Here is a 16,096-nt window from a genome sequence, read left to right on the forward strand (position 1 = left end):
AAATTAATTTGTCTAAGTTTTCAAATATGAAGGCTTACAATTTCAAATGCATGTCTAGAGACATATAAATGGGTATGTTTTATTGAGTATTATGAAAATGTTTTGCTTTTACCCAGCATCCTCTTAAGAGTATTCCAGTTGCCTACAATACTGCTTGCTATTCTAATTTAAGCATGTGAATCTATGAAAGCTACAATACTGGATAAGAAAATGAGTTACTTACCTATAACTGCAGTTATCCAGTATTGATATCTTTAATAGATTCACATGCGATCCACCCTCCTCCCCTGAGAGGCTCCCTTTATAATTAAGGATGTTATTTCCACTTGTGCTCGAAAATCTGAGGGAACCAGCCTCTCTTGGCAGTGTTCTAGAGGTTGCTAGCACCTGATTGGTCATAGTTCAAGTTTGGTCCTATTTTAAAAAGGACATAGATAGGCTATTAAACTGATTGCTTATTTTCGTTTTTGCATACTGCTTTACTATGGTACTGTGGGACTCCCACTTTAACGACAGGGAATGATTCAAGCAAGTGAATCTATGAAAGATACCAATACTGGAGAACTGCAGTTACAGATAAGTAACTCACTTTCAACCAGTACAGCTATTATCGTCAGCGACGACTTCTTCTACCTCTGCAGTGCAGCAGATGCCAAGATACAATGGAAGGTATCATCATTGATAGGTAGTTTAGAGTAAGGTTGTTCGATCTTTAAGAGCATTGGTCACGTTTACAGTCGCTGCCTAGGTGAAGAACGCCCCACCATCACTTTCAAGTTCTGTCTCCAGGTTGATTATTGCCAATGGTAAATGATTCTTGCTGTGTAGGACAAGGAAGAAAAAGGCACACCTCACTGTACAGCTAATCAATTTAGCATCAATGTCTCCATCAACAGCCCGCCCCTTTCTAGGTGGCTTGCCTCAGAAGTGAGTTGGTCAGAGGGATTTCACCATGACCTAGAGTTAGGGGTAAAAGCATTGAACTCAAAAGGAAGAATTTGGCGTGGGCAACCTTTGAGCTTGGTGACAGGGCCTATTTTCTGCAGTCTGTACTCATTCAGATTTACAATTCTGTATTATAAACATATAGAGACAGTGACTTCTTTCTAGTCGCTGTTTGGATTACCTAATTCCCTCTTCATCATGTTTTTTTTTTTTTTTTTTAAATGAGGTATGGTTTTCCTGAATTAATTTCTAAATCGGTTATCACATTCTATTTATGCACTCAGATATACTTTGTAAGTCAGTAGTTTTCCTCTCATAATCCTGCTGATAGTTATTCAGAAAGACTCTCATTCTTGGCTAATACAGTCTTCCCAGACTCACTGTCAGTGGTGTTTATTAGCTTTAATGGCTAAACGTGCCTTCTCTGCTTCTATCAGCAATTGTCCATTCTGCCTCTAAACACGTTCAACAGCAACACAGAATTGACACTGCTGTATACCGTTATCTTCCTCTCGCTCTGCTTACATCAGATAAATCAATGTTTTTATAAACTTGAAATATCTGATAGAGGCTTCTAGCTGGAGATTCCTTACCTTTAGAATTTTCTGGCGTCAGCTTGGAATCCAAAATGTTTGCTGAGCAGAACCCTGCGCGCGCCGTCGGGTGGCATTGTTCGGATCCGCGTGGCGTTGTTGATGCTGTTGGAGCAGTCTGTGACGTCACGGTCGCCTTTAAAGGCACCACCTCGGCAGGGCCCCCATCAGATTCAACACCAGTGGCTTTGGCGCCGATGGGGCCTCTTAGATCCGATACTGGATCCGGAACAACGCAGAATACACATTGTCTGCCTCCTCTGGCATTGTTCCTGATGTTGATGCGCCACCTACGCCCACCGGTGGTGCGAGCCCCATTTTGATACCTGATGATCAGGAGTCGGAACAGCGTAGTATGACGCAGATTCTAATTTCAGCACCGACGACATGGGCAGATCAATGCCCGAGTCTTACTATGATCAACCAGGCACAGGTGAAGAATGGCAGGGGTCTCAGGATCCTATAGCGTATGGTTTGGAGCAAATGGACTAGTATGGGGAACTAGGAGAAGCTAGCGGACTGGACACCTCTCCAGATACTGGCATGCTCTCACCTCCTACGGTGGCTACAGAGGAGGGAGCTTCGTATGCTATTGTGGTACATAGGGCAGCTGAGGTCTTGGACCTAGAGTTGTCTACGGTGCAGGTCAGGACTGACCTCCTGACTGAGGTGCTTCAGCCGGGGGTTTCCAAATCAGAACTGATGTTACCCTTTAACAAAGCCCTCACTGATGTCCTGCTGGGGACGTGGTCAAAAACCCAGCACAGGCGCTCCTGTAAATAGGACAATTGGCCGCTCCAAATGATCCTAGTTTCCTCACACAACACCACACCCCGGAGAGCTTGGTGGACCAGACCTCCACTTCCCTTGGTGCCTTCCCTTCCGCTCCCCCAAGAGGCTGGATCAGCTTGGGATAAAATGTTTTCTTCCTCCAGCCTGGCATTGAGGTCTGTAAACACCTCATGCCTACTGGTCCTTTTTCCCATATGGAATACGGTGGCACAGGTCCTGGAGGGTTTGCGGGTCACTCTCTCACAAGCTGTCAAAGATGTGAGAGATGCAGCAAAGTTTACAATAAGGTGTGGTTTAGACACAACTGACTCACTGGGTAGGACAATTTCATTGATGGTGCCCCTTTGTCGCCACACCTGGCTTCGTACATCTGGCTTTTCTGAGGATGTCCAGGCAAACCTTATGGACATACCCTTCGATGTCTCGCGCCTATTCGATGAAAAGGCAGATTCTGCGCTAGAGCGCTTCAAGGATTCTCAAGCTACAGCCAGATCCTTGGGCCTCTCTGCGCCCCCTCACTAGCAGTCTGCCTTTCGAGGCTTCAGAAGGAGTGGGGTACCACCCCGTCCACCGACCAGCCACCGTCCTCCATCAGGTCAACATCCTGTGCGAGGAGGAGGTTGTTGTACCCTCAGACCAAGAGGGTACGGCCAGAAGTAGTCCACCATCCAGCCCCCTCCTCCACAGCGCCCAAGTCCTCATAGTATGATTCTGCAAGACCACACGGGTCCGGTTGGAGGGAGGATTCAATTTCATCTCCCTCACTGACGATCCATAACATCGGGCAAATGGGTCTTGCAGATCATACAGAAGGGCTATTTCCTCCCCTTCCAGTCTTTCCCTCCCTCTATGCCTCCATTAAAAGAACAGCTGATGAACGTTCACTTAATTTTGCTCCGCGAGGAAGTTACGGCTGTCTTGGCCAAGAGAACTATAGAAAGGGTCCCGATGTCAGATGTAGGCAGTGGTTGTTATTCCCACTACTTTTTGATTTCCAAAAAGAACCAGGATCTTCGCTCAATTTTGGATTTACAGGACGTCAATCTCTTCCTCAAAAAGGAGAAATTCAGGATGTTCACTCTTGCTCAGGTCTTGTCCAGGAGCAAGGAGACTGGATGTTAGCGCTGAACTTGCAGGATGTGTATTTTCACATCCTGCCTGCTCACAGACGCTACGTGCGGCACAAGGTGGGCCACGAGCACTTCCAGTTTACCGTGCTCCCCTTCGGTCTCACCAGTGCCCCCCTTGGGTGTTCACAAAAGTGATGGCTGTGGTAGCAGCTCATCTGCGCAGGCTAGGGATTTCAGTCTTCCCCTACCTCGACGACTGGTTGTTGAAGGCTCCTACACCCCAGGCTCTCGTCACCCACCTACAGACTACAGCAAACCTCCTGCATTCACTTGGGTTCACTATAAACGTCCCAAAGTCACACCTGACTCCCTCTCAGAAGCTCCCTTTCATCTGAGCTGTTCTGGACGCAGAGCAGTTTCGGGCTTATCCCCCGAGCAGCGAGTCCAGGATGTTCAGGATATTCATGTTATGATACCGATGTGTCGGCCTCTGACAGGATGCCATGAAGCCCAACAGCCTCAGAATCTGTCTCACCGAAATCCAGGATAGTCAAGTATGCCAGATGGCCCCCAAGGGCTCTGCAGGGGGACCTGAAGTTCCAGTGGGCACAGCATCAGAGTTATCTCACCGACATGGTTCAGATTTCGAAGGGAACTGCAAAAAGACCTGTAGTGGTGGTTAGTGAACTGTGATTGGGTGAGAGGCAGACTCCTCTCCCTTCCCCAACCAAATCTCACAGTAGTGACAGATGCATCACTTCTAGGATGGGGTGGCCATCTGAAAGAGGTGGCGATCATAGGTCTCTGGTCTCCGGCAGAATCCGAACTTCATTTCAATTTACTGGAGCTTCGGGCGATCAGACTGGCATTGAAAGCATTTCTTCCTGTTGTAAACGGGAAGATAGTGCAGGTGTTCACGGACAACACTACCGCAATGTGGTTCTGCAACAAGCAGGGCAGTGTGTGGTCGTGGACCCTTTGTCAAGAGGCCCTGCGTCTTCGAACATGGCTGGAACAGCAGGGCATAACCGTGGTGGTTCAACACCTGGCAGGTTCTCTGAACACCAGGGCAGACAAATTCAGCTGTCTATGCCTAGTGGATCACGAGTGGTGTCTCCACCTGGAGGTGACGCAAGGACTCTTTCAGCAGTGGGGAGAGCCTTGGTTAGGTCTGTGCACCTCCGCAGAGAAAGCGCAATGTCCGTAGTATTGCGCGTTGGAGTTTCCAAAGCGGCAATCGCTCTGCAACGCTTTTCGTCATGAGTGAAGTTCACTCCTCCTATACACATTTTTGCCCATACAACTTCTGCCCAGAGTTCTCAAGAAGATCAAGAACGACTGGGCCCAAGTAATCCTAGTAGCTCCAAACTGGGCACGGAGAGTCTAGTGGTGCTTCTGGCATGGAAGTTCGTGGGAAAAAGAAAAGCGATGCCACGCGGATCCAAATGACGCCACCTGACGGCATGTGCAGGGAAATGCTCAGCAACAATTCCGGATTCCAAGCTGACGCAAGGAAATTCTAAAGGTAAAGAATCTGAAGCTAGTTAGTCTCTACCAGATAATAGATTCCATTCCATGATGTCTGTCGTTTCTTTCTCTGATGTGAATCTAAAAATATATATGTTTCTCTCAGCTTCACTTTGTGATGTGCAAATGCTTTTTACCAGTGTAGTGCTACAACTTTCTGGGAGTTAATGTCCGGGCTGTACACAAAACTAACTGAATAAAACCATACATTTACTGGCATTTTTTGTTACTAAACTTTAAAAGCAGTTCATGAGTAATCATTATAAAAAGTCTGTTAACTGGCATTGTTTGTTATTTTTTCCAGAAACATCACTACAGAGAGTTGCCCTTAGAAGTGCAAGAGACATTGGGCTCCATCCCAGATGACTTTGTGTGCTACTTTACATCCCGTTTCCCCAAACTTTTGCTTCATACTTATCATGCCATGCAATCCTGCTGCTACGAAAGACCATTTCAGCCATACTATTTTCAGGATTCCATTGAGAAGAGGATATCCACATTTCAAACTACCCACGATTGTGTTTGACAAAAGATGTCCCATAGTCCAAGACCCACATTCCAATGTCATTGGCTGAAACCCAATCTAGTTTAGCAGGAGTAGCATCTTTGTATTTGAGGGCAACGGGGACCGTCTCTCAGACAAATCAGTGCCTTGTACGGTCTGCTGCTAGTGAGGATAATCTGTCAGCCGTTGAAGGACCAATGGGCTGTCTAAGTATTGAGAATCATCCTGGACATCACTGTAATGCTGCTGTGAAGCAAACCATCTAAAACTGGAGCTGAAAGGGATGGAACTGACCTTCCTTTAATGAGATAACCTATTTGAATTATGTTTTTTATTTTAAATTTGAATTGGTGAATTTTTTAGAGGAATTCAGGACTGAAAAAAGGTTAAATTCAAATTTGTTTTTCAGGACCTAATATTGCACTACTGCCTTTTATGTGTTTTACATTACCTGATAGTAAAACTGTAATCTTAAATGGAATGATGAAGAGAACCTCTCAAGAAAATGTGGCCTACTCCTTAATGGGGCACTCAAGCTATTTATCTCCGACAAGAGTTATTTCATCAAGCTTGTGATTAAGCGATGTGGCATAAGTGCAATTTCTGATAGTTTCTTGTGTGTTGATTGTATGGTGCCAGAACATAACCAATACTAATTCCAAAGCTAATTAAGTATACATTTTAGGCGATGGGATTCACCCAAGAGATATGATGTAAGCCGGGTTTGACATAAGAAGCTGCCTGTGTATTCTGTATGGAAATCTATTCCTTTTTTAATTTATCCCATATTATTGGTAGCAGCCTTAGGGTACTATTCTGTGTATGAGAGTGGTGCTGGCTTGTGTTTGAAGGCATAACATTTACAAAATAAGGAATCCGGGGCATTCGATTTGTACTCTTAATCAGTAATGCTGTGAAACATCTGTGAAAACTGTTGATTCTCTCAGAACGTTTTATCGAATCCTGCCAATGTATGTTTTGTGTTCGTCAGCTTATATTGCACAGATCATCAGCACTACAAAAAATTTAGTGTGGCGAGCATGAACGAGGGTGCACTAAGAGGGCAGGTGTATTTTAACCATGACAACCAACCTTATTAATATGATGAGAAATACTACCGGTACATTGCTCTGCTGCCTTTCTGCTAAGTTTATGCTGTGTTAATATCACGTATAAATTGTATAAAAATTGGACAAACAGTACACCTATGTGCAATAGACAAGATCTGTGGTTGGGGGATCCTCTTTGAGAGATGTACTCTTTTGGTTAATAATCATGAAAAAGTAAATCAGCCTTTAGATAACAGCATCAATCTAAACTTTAATTTGGACTTGTTGATGCTAAATAAGGAGGTGGTTCCTAGAGCAAGCACACAGCATCTACCTTTATTTGAAGGGGGTTTAATGACTTGATTGTCTTGATTGTATGTGGATTGTGTCTAAAATCATATTTTTTCATAACTGATTGTGGATTTGCTTTTGTACATACTGGCAGCTTATGACGTGTAAACAGGGCGGCTTATTTTGCTATTACATTATCAATCATTCAGGATGCAGTATTGCTTTTCTGTATCCAGTGAGGTGTAATTGGATTTCTTGTCTTCGTTTTTTTTGTACAGAATGGACAGTATGCTCAGATAATGGCGGGATGGGTATAGGTGTAATAGGCTTAGCACAAATGCATTATTGTTCTTTAGCTGACTTCTATTTATTTTTTATATTTATTTATATTTAATTTTTACTACAAGGTTCGTCAAATTGAAATTGTACATTTTCAAAAATATCAAATTTTTCCAATCTGTTGTTAATTTTAAAAAACGGTTATTACTGATAAGAGAGGAAATACTGTATCTTCAGTAGTCTAATGTGATGGTGTGTAGTGTTATTGTTAATCATTGTCATAGTGTTCCTATGAGAAAACAATGTTTTTATGTAACTGTTCCACTGTGTCTTAATCTTGTCAGTTATGAAAGGAAAGTGTCTACAGGTGATGAGTATTATGTTTTTAAGCAGTCATTAGGATCAGAAATTGCATCAAGCAAAGTTGTACATGGTATGGGAGATATGAAAGCAAAATGCCAAAATATGTAGGTTAGATTTTTTTTTTTTAATTGTTGACTTAAGGAATTGCAGGATTATGTCCTTTCCTTTGAGGCCTCAGAGCATATTTCATATTTTTATATTGCTAATGTAATTTTTTAATAAAATATTTCTTGAAATGAACTGTGCTCAAAACAAAAGCATATATAAAAAAATAAAAATGTTGTTTATTTTATTTCTTGTGTTCCTTTATCACAAGGTAACATGCAGACTGTCCCCTTATAGATTGTCGGTGTTAAACCTAGCATCCTAGCCATGATTTCTCCTGTCTTTTTGCCTCTTCTTCCTGTATGTTTGACTGTGTACTGGACTTTTTTGCTTGTTTTTCGTACTCTTAGCACTTTGCCACTACTGACCAGTGCTAAAGTGCAAGTGCTCTCTATTTAAATTGTAATTATGATTGGTTATCCCTGATTGGCATATTTGATTTACTAGTAAGTCCCTTGTAAAGTGCACTGGAGGTGCCCAGGGCCTATAAATCAAATGCTACTAGTGTGCCAGCAGCACTGATTGTGCCACCCACATGAGTAGCCCTGTAAACATGTCTCAGACTTGCCACTATAATGTCTGTGTGTGCAGTTTTGCACTGCCAGTTCGACCTGAAAAGTGTACCCACTTGCCAGGCCCAAACCTTCCCTTTTAGTACATGTAAGGTGCCTCTAAGGTAGGCCCTAGGCAGCCCCATGGGCAGGGTGCAGTGCATTTAAAAGGTAGGGCATGTACTGGTGTGTTTTACATGTCCTGATATTGAAATACTGCCAAATCCGATTTTCATTACTGCAAGGCCTATCTCGCCCATAGGTTAACATGGAGATTGCCTTTAAATATATTTTAAGTGAAGTTTCCCATTGGGAGCAGATAGAGATTTGGAGTTTGGGGTCTCTGAACTCACAATTAAAAATACATGTTTTGGTACAGTTGTTTTTTAGATTGTTAGTTTGAAAATGTCACTTTTAGAAAGTGGGCATTTTCTAGCCTAACCATACTATGCCTCTGCTTGGCAGCTGAATCCATGTCTGGGTCAGACTAACAGTTAGGCTATTTGTGAATTCACTCTAGACAGTTAACAGAGGGAGCTGAGGTGTCCTTCATATCCTGGTGAGTATTCCTGGGCTAGAGTGGGAGGAATGAGCTGACCTCTGCACTTAAAAGGGCTGTGCCTGACCTCACACAATACAGTCTCCAACCCCCCTAGAGTGTGGCTGGGGCAGGGCAAGGAAGAGGCAGGGTCTCGTGCACTACCGTAACTTTACTTGGAAGTTTTCCTACTTCAAAGACAGACATGAGTATAAGTACTGGACTGCTGACCCCACAATTTTAGGACACTTCTAGATCAAGAGGAACCTCTGCCAAGGAGAAGAGCTGAAGAGCTGTGTGGAGGAGTACTGCCCCTTTGCTGTGTGTGCTTTGTTTGGTTGTCCTGCAGTTGCTGCATCTGCTTTGGAGAGGACAAAGACTGGACTTTGCTGTGTATCCTTCTTGTGAAGTTTCTCCAATGGCTTGGACTGAACATGCCTCCTATTGAGAAGTCTCTGGGACATCAAAGACTTCATCTGCCATCACCTGGGTTCTCTTGCTGAGACCCCTTGAATTGCCAAGTGGTGCCACTTCCAGTAACTGGGTCCCCTGGAAAGAAAAGCTGGTAGAACCTGAGTGAAGATCCACGCTAGGAGCCGAGCGGCAGAAAAAATTGGCGCAGCACCCGCCTCACAGTTGTAAGATCGACGCAGTGCTTGCCTCACGGCTGCCGAAATAAACACATTGCCAGCTCAGGGTGGATTTATTGTTGCTGTGTGTCCGGATTTTCCATGCATCGTCCCTGGGTGGCAAAATCTTCAACATCACCGCACAGACCCGAGGTTGCTTGTCCGTAAATATAGGCATCCCTTGCCTGCGAGGAAAGAATTGATGCATCAAAGAATCAACACACAGGCTCGCTTGCGAGTAAGGAATAGACGCATTGATTGCTTTACCGACGCACACTTGCTCCGTGGGCTTTACTTTTGATGCATCCCAGGTACTTTGTGATAAAACAATGCATCCATTGGTTCTTATAGATTAAGACTCTTTTTACTTTAAAAATTGATATCTTTTCTTTGATATGTTGGATTTTTTTCATTTTAGTCTTGTTTGATTTAGATAAATATTAGCTATTTTTAGGTTGAGCGTGAAAGTGCTTTGACCTGTTGCAAGTATTGTGGGCTTTTAACTACGCCAATCACTTTCATTTGTTCATGGGCTTGCCTTTCAAAAATCACTTGATGACATTGGTAAATACTTATATGTTTGTACCGCCTTGGACACCGACCCTGTTACAGGGATACTTGCATGATTGCTGATATACTTCAGCGTGGGCAAACTACTTTTTTTTTTTTTGTCTGCGCTTTGTGGCTGCCATGGAGCTCACAGCACTCAGAGCACAAACTCAGTCTGCGGTATCGTTTTTACATTATATGCACTCTAATCTGCTTAGTACAAGTTCTTTGTAGCAGGCATATTAACCCTGTGCGCTACCTTATGATGATTCCAAGCTTCCACTAGACAAAAGAACATTCCTTCTCCAGAAAGAACAATAAATCGCCTGGGTTATTTTGACATTTTCACATTATATCCACTTTGTGATTTGCCTAGTACACATTCTTTGTAGCAGGAACATTAACCCTGTGCGCTACCTTATGATGAATCCAAGCTTCCACTAGACAAAAGCACGTTCTCATGGCTGCCATGGCCCTCAGAGCGCGAACTCGATTGGCGGTATCGTGTTGACATTATACGCACTCTGATTTGCTTAGTACACGTTCTTTGCAGCAGGCATATTACCCCTGTGTGCTTCCTTATGATGACTCTAAGCTTCTACTAGACAAAAGTATGTTCTCTCTCCAGAAAGAACATGAATCGCCCGAGCTATTTTGACATTTTTATATTACATGCACTTTGTGGTGTGCCTCGTACCCGTTCTTTGTAGCAGGCACATTAACCATGTGTGCTATCTTATGATGACTCCAAGCTTCCACTAGACAAAAGAACAGAAACCATCTGCGCTACCTTATAATGAGTCCAGACTTCCACTAGACAAAAGTACGTTCTCTCTCCAAAAAGAATAAGTCGCCAGAGTTATTTTGACATTTTTACATTGTATGCACTCTGATCTGCTTAGTATACGTTCTTTGCAGCATACATATTCACTCTGGTACTTGTAGTTTTATTTTTATAATGTGATTCAAGCTGGAAACCAGCCTTTGAAGTAGTATTCATAAAGTTGTCCAGCTCCCTAGTTCGATGAGTGACCTGCTCATTTAGCTTGTTTCAGACTTGCATTCTGGGATTTGTAGTTTTAATTTTATAACATGGTACAAGCTGCGAATACAAAGCAGAAACCTGACTAGATGAACTACACACATTTGAGTCTGTCAAACTTGAGCTGTGTGTGGGTGTATTTATAAAACAAACCTCGAGGAGAGCTTACAGTTGATTATGCTATACAATGGTCAATATTTTATAACTAATATTTCAGTTCAAGACCGACTGAGGATCATTAATATCATGTGAGGTGGCTCTCCTCAAGCATGTGAAAAATAATGGGTGTTTTGTTAGACTCCCCAGATTGCAGTAAAGGGACAGTGATCCAGTATGCACACATTCTTGGAGTACAATTATTTATTCATTGACCTGCGGGCAACGTCGCCTGTACCAACTACTAAGTAAATGTTTTGCACCTGGGAGTAGTTTGTGTTTTAAGGGCCTTGTTTAAAAAAAATATTCCAGTAGGCCTACTAGCCCTTTAGTTATACGCAGGGCCACTGGAATTATGTGGCAGAAAGGACCAAAATATGCAGCAGGGTTGACCAATTAATGTGGCAAAAATGTCCAGTTAAGCATTTAGAATGCTAATAGCTCCAACTCAAGTAAATGGAAGACCTATTGCATTGCAAATGCTTGTTCTAAACTGGTGTGGAGTGCTATTGTGGCGTTTTCACTGTTACTGTGTGTGTTTGTACAAATACTTTACACATTGCCTCTGAGATAAGCCTGACTACTTATGTCAAGCTAGCAAGGGGTTGAGCAGGGGTTATCTCAGCTGTGTATCTCCCTTACCCTGACTACATTGAGGGGTCCCTACTTTGACAGGGTGTAAACTGACTGCCAGCTAGAGACCCCATTTCTAACACTTGGTAATGTAGAGCTTTATTATTTTGTATGGTAGTAGGCAGCATCCACATAATCTGCCAACCACTCCAAATAATTTATCTTTTAAAAATCATCATGATTTTCAGATGCTTTTGTGAGCACTCGAGCCTGCAGTTTTCAAGCCTGTATGCAGACTAATTATGAATGATTTTGGAGCTGTATTACACACTGTGTGTTATACATATTGTATCTTTGTTTTACTGCTCTAAGATGGCTGCCATGTTAAGAATCAATGTAGTAGTCATCTTGTTTTTACTGCTAATTATTTTATGTCAGTGAGAGAAAGATGGAATCTGAACTTTAACCCCTTGGGTGCCCGTGACGCAACAGTTACGTCCTCGGCTGCACCCCTCTGGTTCCGAGGGTGTAACCGTTACGTCCTGGTATGGGCCCTCAGGGGAAACGCTAGCGCTCCCCCCGATGGCCTCACACCCCCCCCTCCCATGGGCAGGGATGGAAGGGGAATCGCTTCCCCTTCCACTCTCCCCCCCGACTCCTCCAGTTACATTTGATGACGTCAGCACGCAATCACACGCTGACCTCATCAGAGGCTGCCCCCACTTCCAGCAAGGATCGGAAGAGAAATGCAAAACCATTTCTCTTCCGATCACATGCTGGGGGCGGGAGAGGCATCAAAGGAAAGGAAAGCCCTTTCCTTTCTTTGCTGCCTCTCTGAGCATTCAGCAGTAATGCCCACTAGACACCAGGGAGGTTTTTTTTAAAAAAAACATTATGTATAAGGGGAGCAGCCCCTTTGGCAAGGGCAGCTCCCTAGGGGGCATTTATTTATTAGGCTTTTTCTGCCCTTTCAGGGGCAGATCGGTCTTTTTTAATTAGGCCGATGAACCCAATAGACACCAGGGATCTTTTTTTTTGGTTTGTTTTCTTACATGTGGGGAGAGACCCCTTGAGCAAGGGTTTCTCCCCTGGGGTCAAATTGTTTTTTGACCATCAGCCTATTTTTTTAGGCCAATTCAGGCCATTTCTGCCCATCAGCCTATTTTTATTAGGCTGATCTGCCCCCAAGGGGGCAGAAACCACTAGGCACCAGGGATTTTTATTGTTTGAAAATGTTTACAGATGGGGAGTGACCCCTTAGGTAAGGGTCGCTCCCCTGGGGGGCAAATTTATTTTAGGCTATTTCTGCCCCCCATTGGGACAATTTGGCCTATTTTTGTAAGGCCCATCAGCCCCCATGGTGGGTGGGGGGGGTAGAAAGCCCAACAGAGACCAGGGAAGATTTTTTAAATAAATGGGGACAAAGTTGTTCTGCCCACCGGTGGGCAGATGGGGCAATTACCCCTGATCCACTCCTTGGAGGGGGGGGGAGTGGGGGGGGCAGAAAGCCTACTAGATGCCAGGGAATTAAAAAAATAAAAATAGTGTAGTGGTAGCTACCAACCGGTATAGGCATGGATACTCCTCCACCCCAACTGAAGGGGGTAATAGTTCTTCAGCTCTCCCCACGCACACTAAACATATTATCCCAGCGGCAAGCAAGTGGACATTTGATTATTTTGGGTTTTGGTTTTACATTTGGGACATGAGAGCTTGTCTAACTCTCAAAATCATTCCACTTGGAATGGTGAGAGCTGCACTTTTTAGCCATGTAGAAAAATCTACGAGACCTAGACACATCTGAAAACTAAACATCTGGGTGAGTCCAGGGTGGTGTGCTTCACATGCGCCCGCACCATTTTCTTACCCGCAGTGCCCTGCAAACATCCAACTTTGCTTGAAATCACACATTTTTCCCACATTTTTCTGATGGAACCTTCCGGAATCCACAAAATGCCTACCACCCAGCATTGTAGCATCCATACCGGTAAAAATTCTGCCCCACTTGTCTGCCTAAAAACGTTTTTTTTTTTTTTTTCAAACTGCCCTTTTGGACCCGCTTTGGTTCCCCCTCATGTTCAACATGTTTTTGGCTCTTCCCTGTCACAGGCACTTGGCTCACCTACACAAGTGAGGTATCATTTTTATCGGGAGTCGGAGAGGAACGTTGGGTGGTATGAAATGTGTGCCGGTGCAGTGACCCCTCACAGAAATGTGGAAAAAACACTAGGGGATCCACGCAGGTTACACCTCCCCGGACTCCCTCTGGTATCTAGTTTTCAGAAATGTCTGGGTGTGGTAGGTTTCCCTAAATGCCCCCTCGCAAAAACAGGTAGTTTTGTATTTGATCATTCTGATCTCTCGACGTAGTGTTTTGGGGCATTTCCTGTTGCAGACACTAGGCCTACCCACACAAGTGAGGTACCATTTTTATCGGGAGACTTGGGGGAATGCTGGGTGGAAGGAAATGTGTGGCTCCTCTCAGATTCCAGAACTTTCTGTCACCGAAATGTGAGAAAATAAAATTATTTGCCAAATTTGGAGGTTTGCAAAGGATTCTGGGTAACAGAACCTGGTGAGAGCCCCACAAGTCACTCCATTCTAAATTCCCCTAGGTGTCTAGTTTTGAAAAATGTATAGGTTTGCTAGGTTTCCCTAGGTGCCGGCTGAGCTAGAGGCCAAAATCCACAGCTAGGCACTTTCCCAAAAACACGTCAGATTTCAATGTAAAAATGTGATGTGTCCATGTTGCATTTCCTGTTGCGAGCATTAGGCCTACCGTGAGATACCATTTTTATCAGGAGACTTGGAACACAGAATAGAAGAACAAGTGTTATTGCACCTTGTCTTTCTCTACATTTTTTCCTTCCAAATGTAAGACAGTGTGTAAAAAAAAAAATAAAAAAAAAAAAAAAAACACGACTATTTGAGAAATGCCCTGTAATTTAAATGCTAATATGGGGACCCCAGAATTCAGAGATGTGCAAATAACCATTGCTTCTCAACACCTTATCTTATGCCCATTTTGGAAATACAAAGGTTTCCTTGATATCTAATTTTTCACTCTTTATATTTCAGCAAATTAATTGCTGTATACCCAGTATTCAATGAAAACCCATTGCAAGGTGCAGCTCCTTTATTGGCTCTGGGTACCTAGGGGTCTTGATGAACCTACAACCCCTATATATCCCCCCAACCAGAAGAGTACAGCGGACGTAACTGTCTATTTGTTTTGAAAATCTGACTTCGCAGTTAAAAATTACAGTAAAACGTGGAGAGAAATGGCTGGTTTTTTTTCACCTAAATTTCAATATTTTTTTTATTTCAGCTGTTATTTTCTGTAGGAAAAGCTTGTAGGATCTACACAAATGACCCCTTGCTGAATTCACAATTTTGTCTACTTTTCAGAAATGTTTAGGTGTCCAGAATCCAGCATTGGTTTCACACCCATTTTTGTCACTAACTGGAAGGAGGCTAAAAGCACAAAAAATAAAAAAAAATAAAAAAAGGGGGGGGTATGTCCCAGTAAAATGCTAACATTTTATTGAAAAATGGTTTGTCTGCCTGTTCCTGAAAGCTGGGAAAGATGGTGATTTTAGCACCTCAAATCCTTAGTTGATGCCGTTTTCAGGGAGAAAACCACAAGCCGCCTTCAGCAGCCCTTTTTTCCCCATTTTTCTTTTTTTTAACAATTTTTTTGCTGTATTTTGGCTCATTTCTTGGTGTCCTCCAGATGAACCCACAAATTCTGGGTACCTCTAGAATCCCTAGGATGTTGGAAAAAATGACGCAAATTTGGAGTGGGTAAGTTATCTGGACAAAACGTTGAGAGGGACTAAGCACGAATTGCCCCAAATAGCCAAAAAAAAGGCCTGGCACCTGAGGGGGGAAAGGCCTGGCAGCGAAGGGGTTAAGCTGAGAATGCAAACAGGAAGAGTGAGCACCCTTTGTGTACCTGAACAACTTGAGGCCATTTGCTCAAGTATGTTAAGGAGGAAAGGAGAGAGGGCTGTTTTGTCTAAGATTACACTTAGGTGTTCTGATATAGCTGCCAGTGGTGTGTGGGCTAATCAATTGAAGGATGGCTCACAATATAGTTTTCCTCCGTATGAATCATGAGGAAGATGTCCACGTAAGCAATCACTTGAATGTCTGGATAGTTTCTATTGTTTAACTCCAAGCTGTGATACACAGCACAAGCGTGTAGTGTCCTTCTTTGCTTAGAGAGGGTCCCCTCACAGATCTGGGCTCCATTGTGTTCCTCATGAGCGATGGCAGCTAAAGGATATCCTTTACAAATTTAAAATGGTGTTCACATTGACACTGTCTCTTAGGTTTATCATGCAAGTCCGACTGAAACCTGGCCCGATAGTGTGCTTTTATTTCTGTAGGGATCCTGGTTCTCCCCATCTCACCTTCCTGTAGCATTGACAGAACGTAAGAGGATATGCAAGGGCAACAGTTTCTAAAACCCAGTTCTGTATCTGAGATGAAGTGCACTTCCTTCCAGTTAGGTATCGTCACATATGTCTGTGTTCG

The 16,096-nt window shown here is 43.4% G+C and overlaps 1 protein-coding gene across 1 annotated transcript in view; it reads left to right on the forward strand.

Annotated features, from left to right (window-relative positions):
• ERN1 (endoplasmic reticulum to nucleus signaling 1) overlaps positions 1-7,706 on the forward strand; it is a 371,447-nt gene extending 363,741 nt beyond the window's left edge. The window contains exon 22 of the mRNA XM_069199936.1: positions 5,232-7,706. Coding sequence (XP_069056037.1) covers positions 5,232-5,453 — 222 coding nt within the window. The 3' untranslated portion in view covers positions 5,454-7,706. The remainder of the gene's footprint in view (positions 1-5,231) is intronic.
• The last annotated feature ends 8,390 nt before the right edge of the window (positions 7,707-16,096 follow it).

This window comes from Pleurodeles waltl, chromosome 7 (assembly GCF_031143425.1).
Source record: "Pleurodeles waltl isolate 20211129_DDA chromosome 7, aPleWal1.hap1.20221129, whole genome shotgun sequence".
Lineage (NCBI taxonomy): Eukaryota > Metazoa > Chordata > Amphibia > Caudata > Salamandridae > Pleurodeles > Pleurodeles waltl.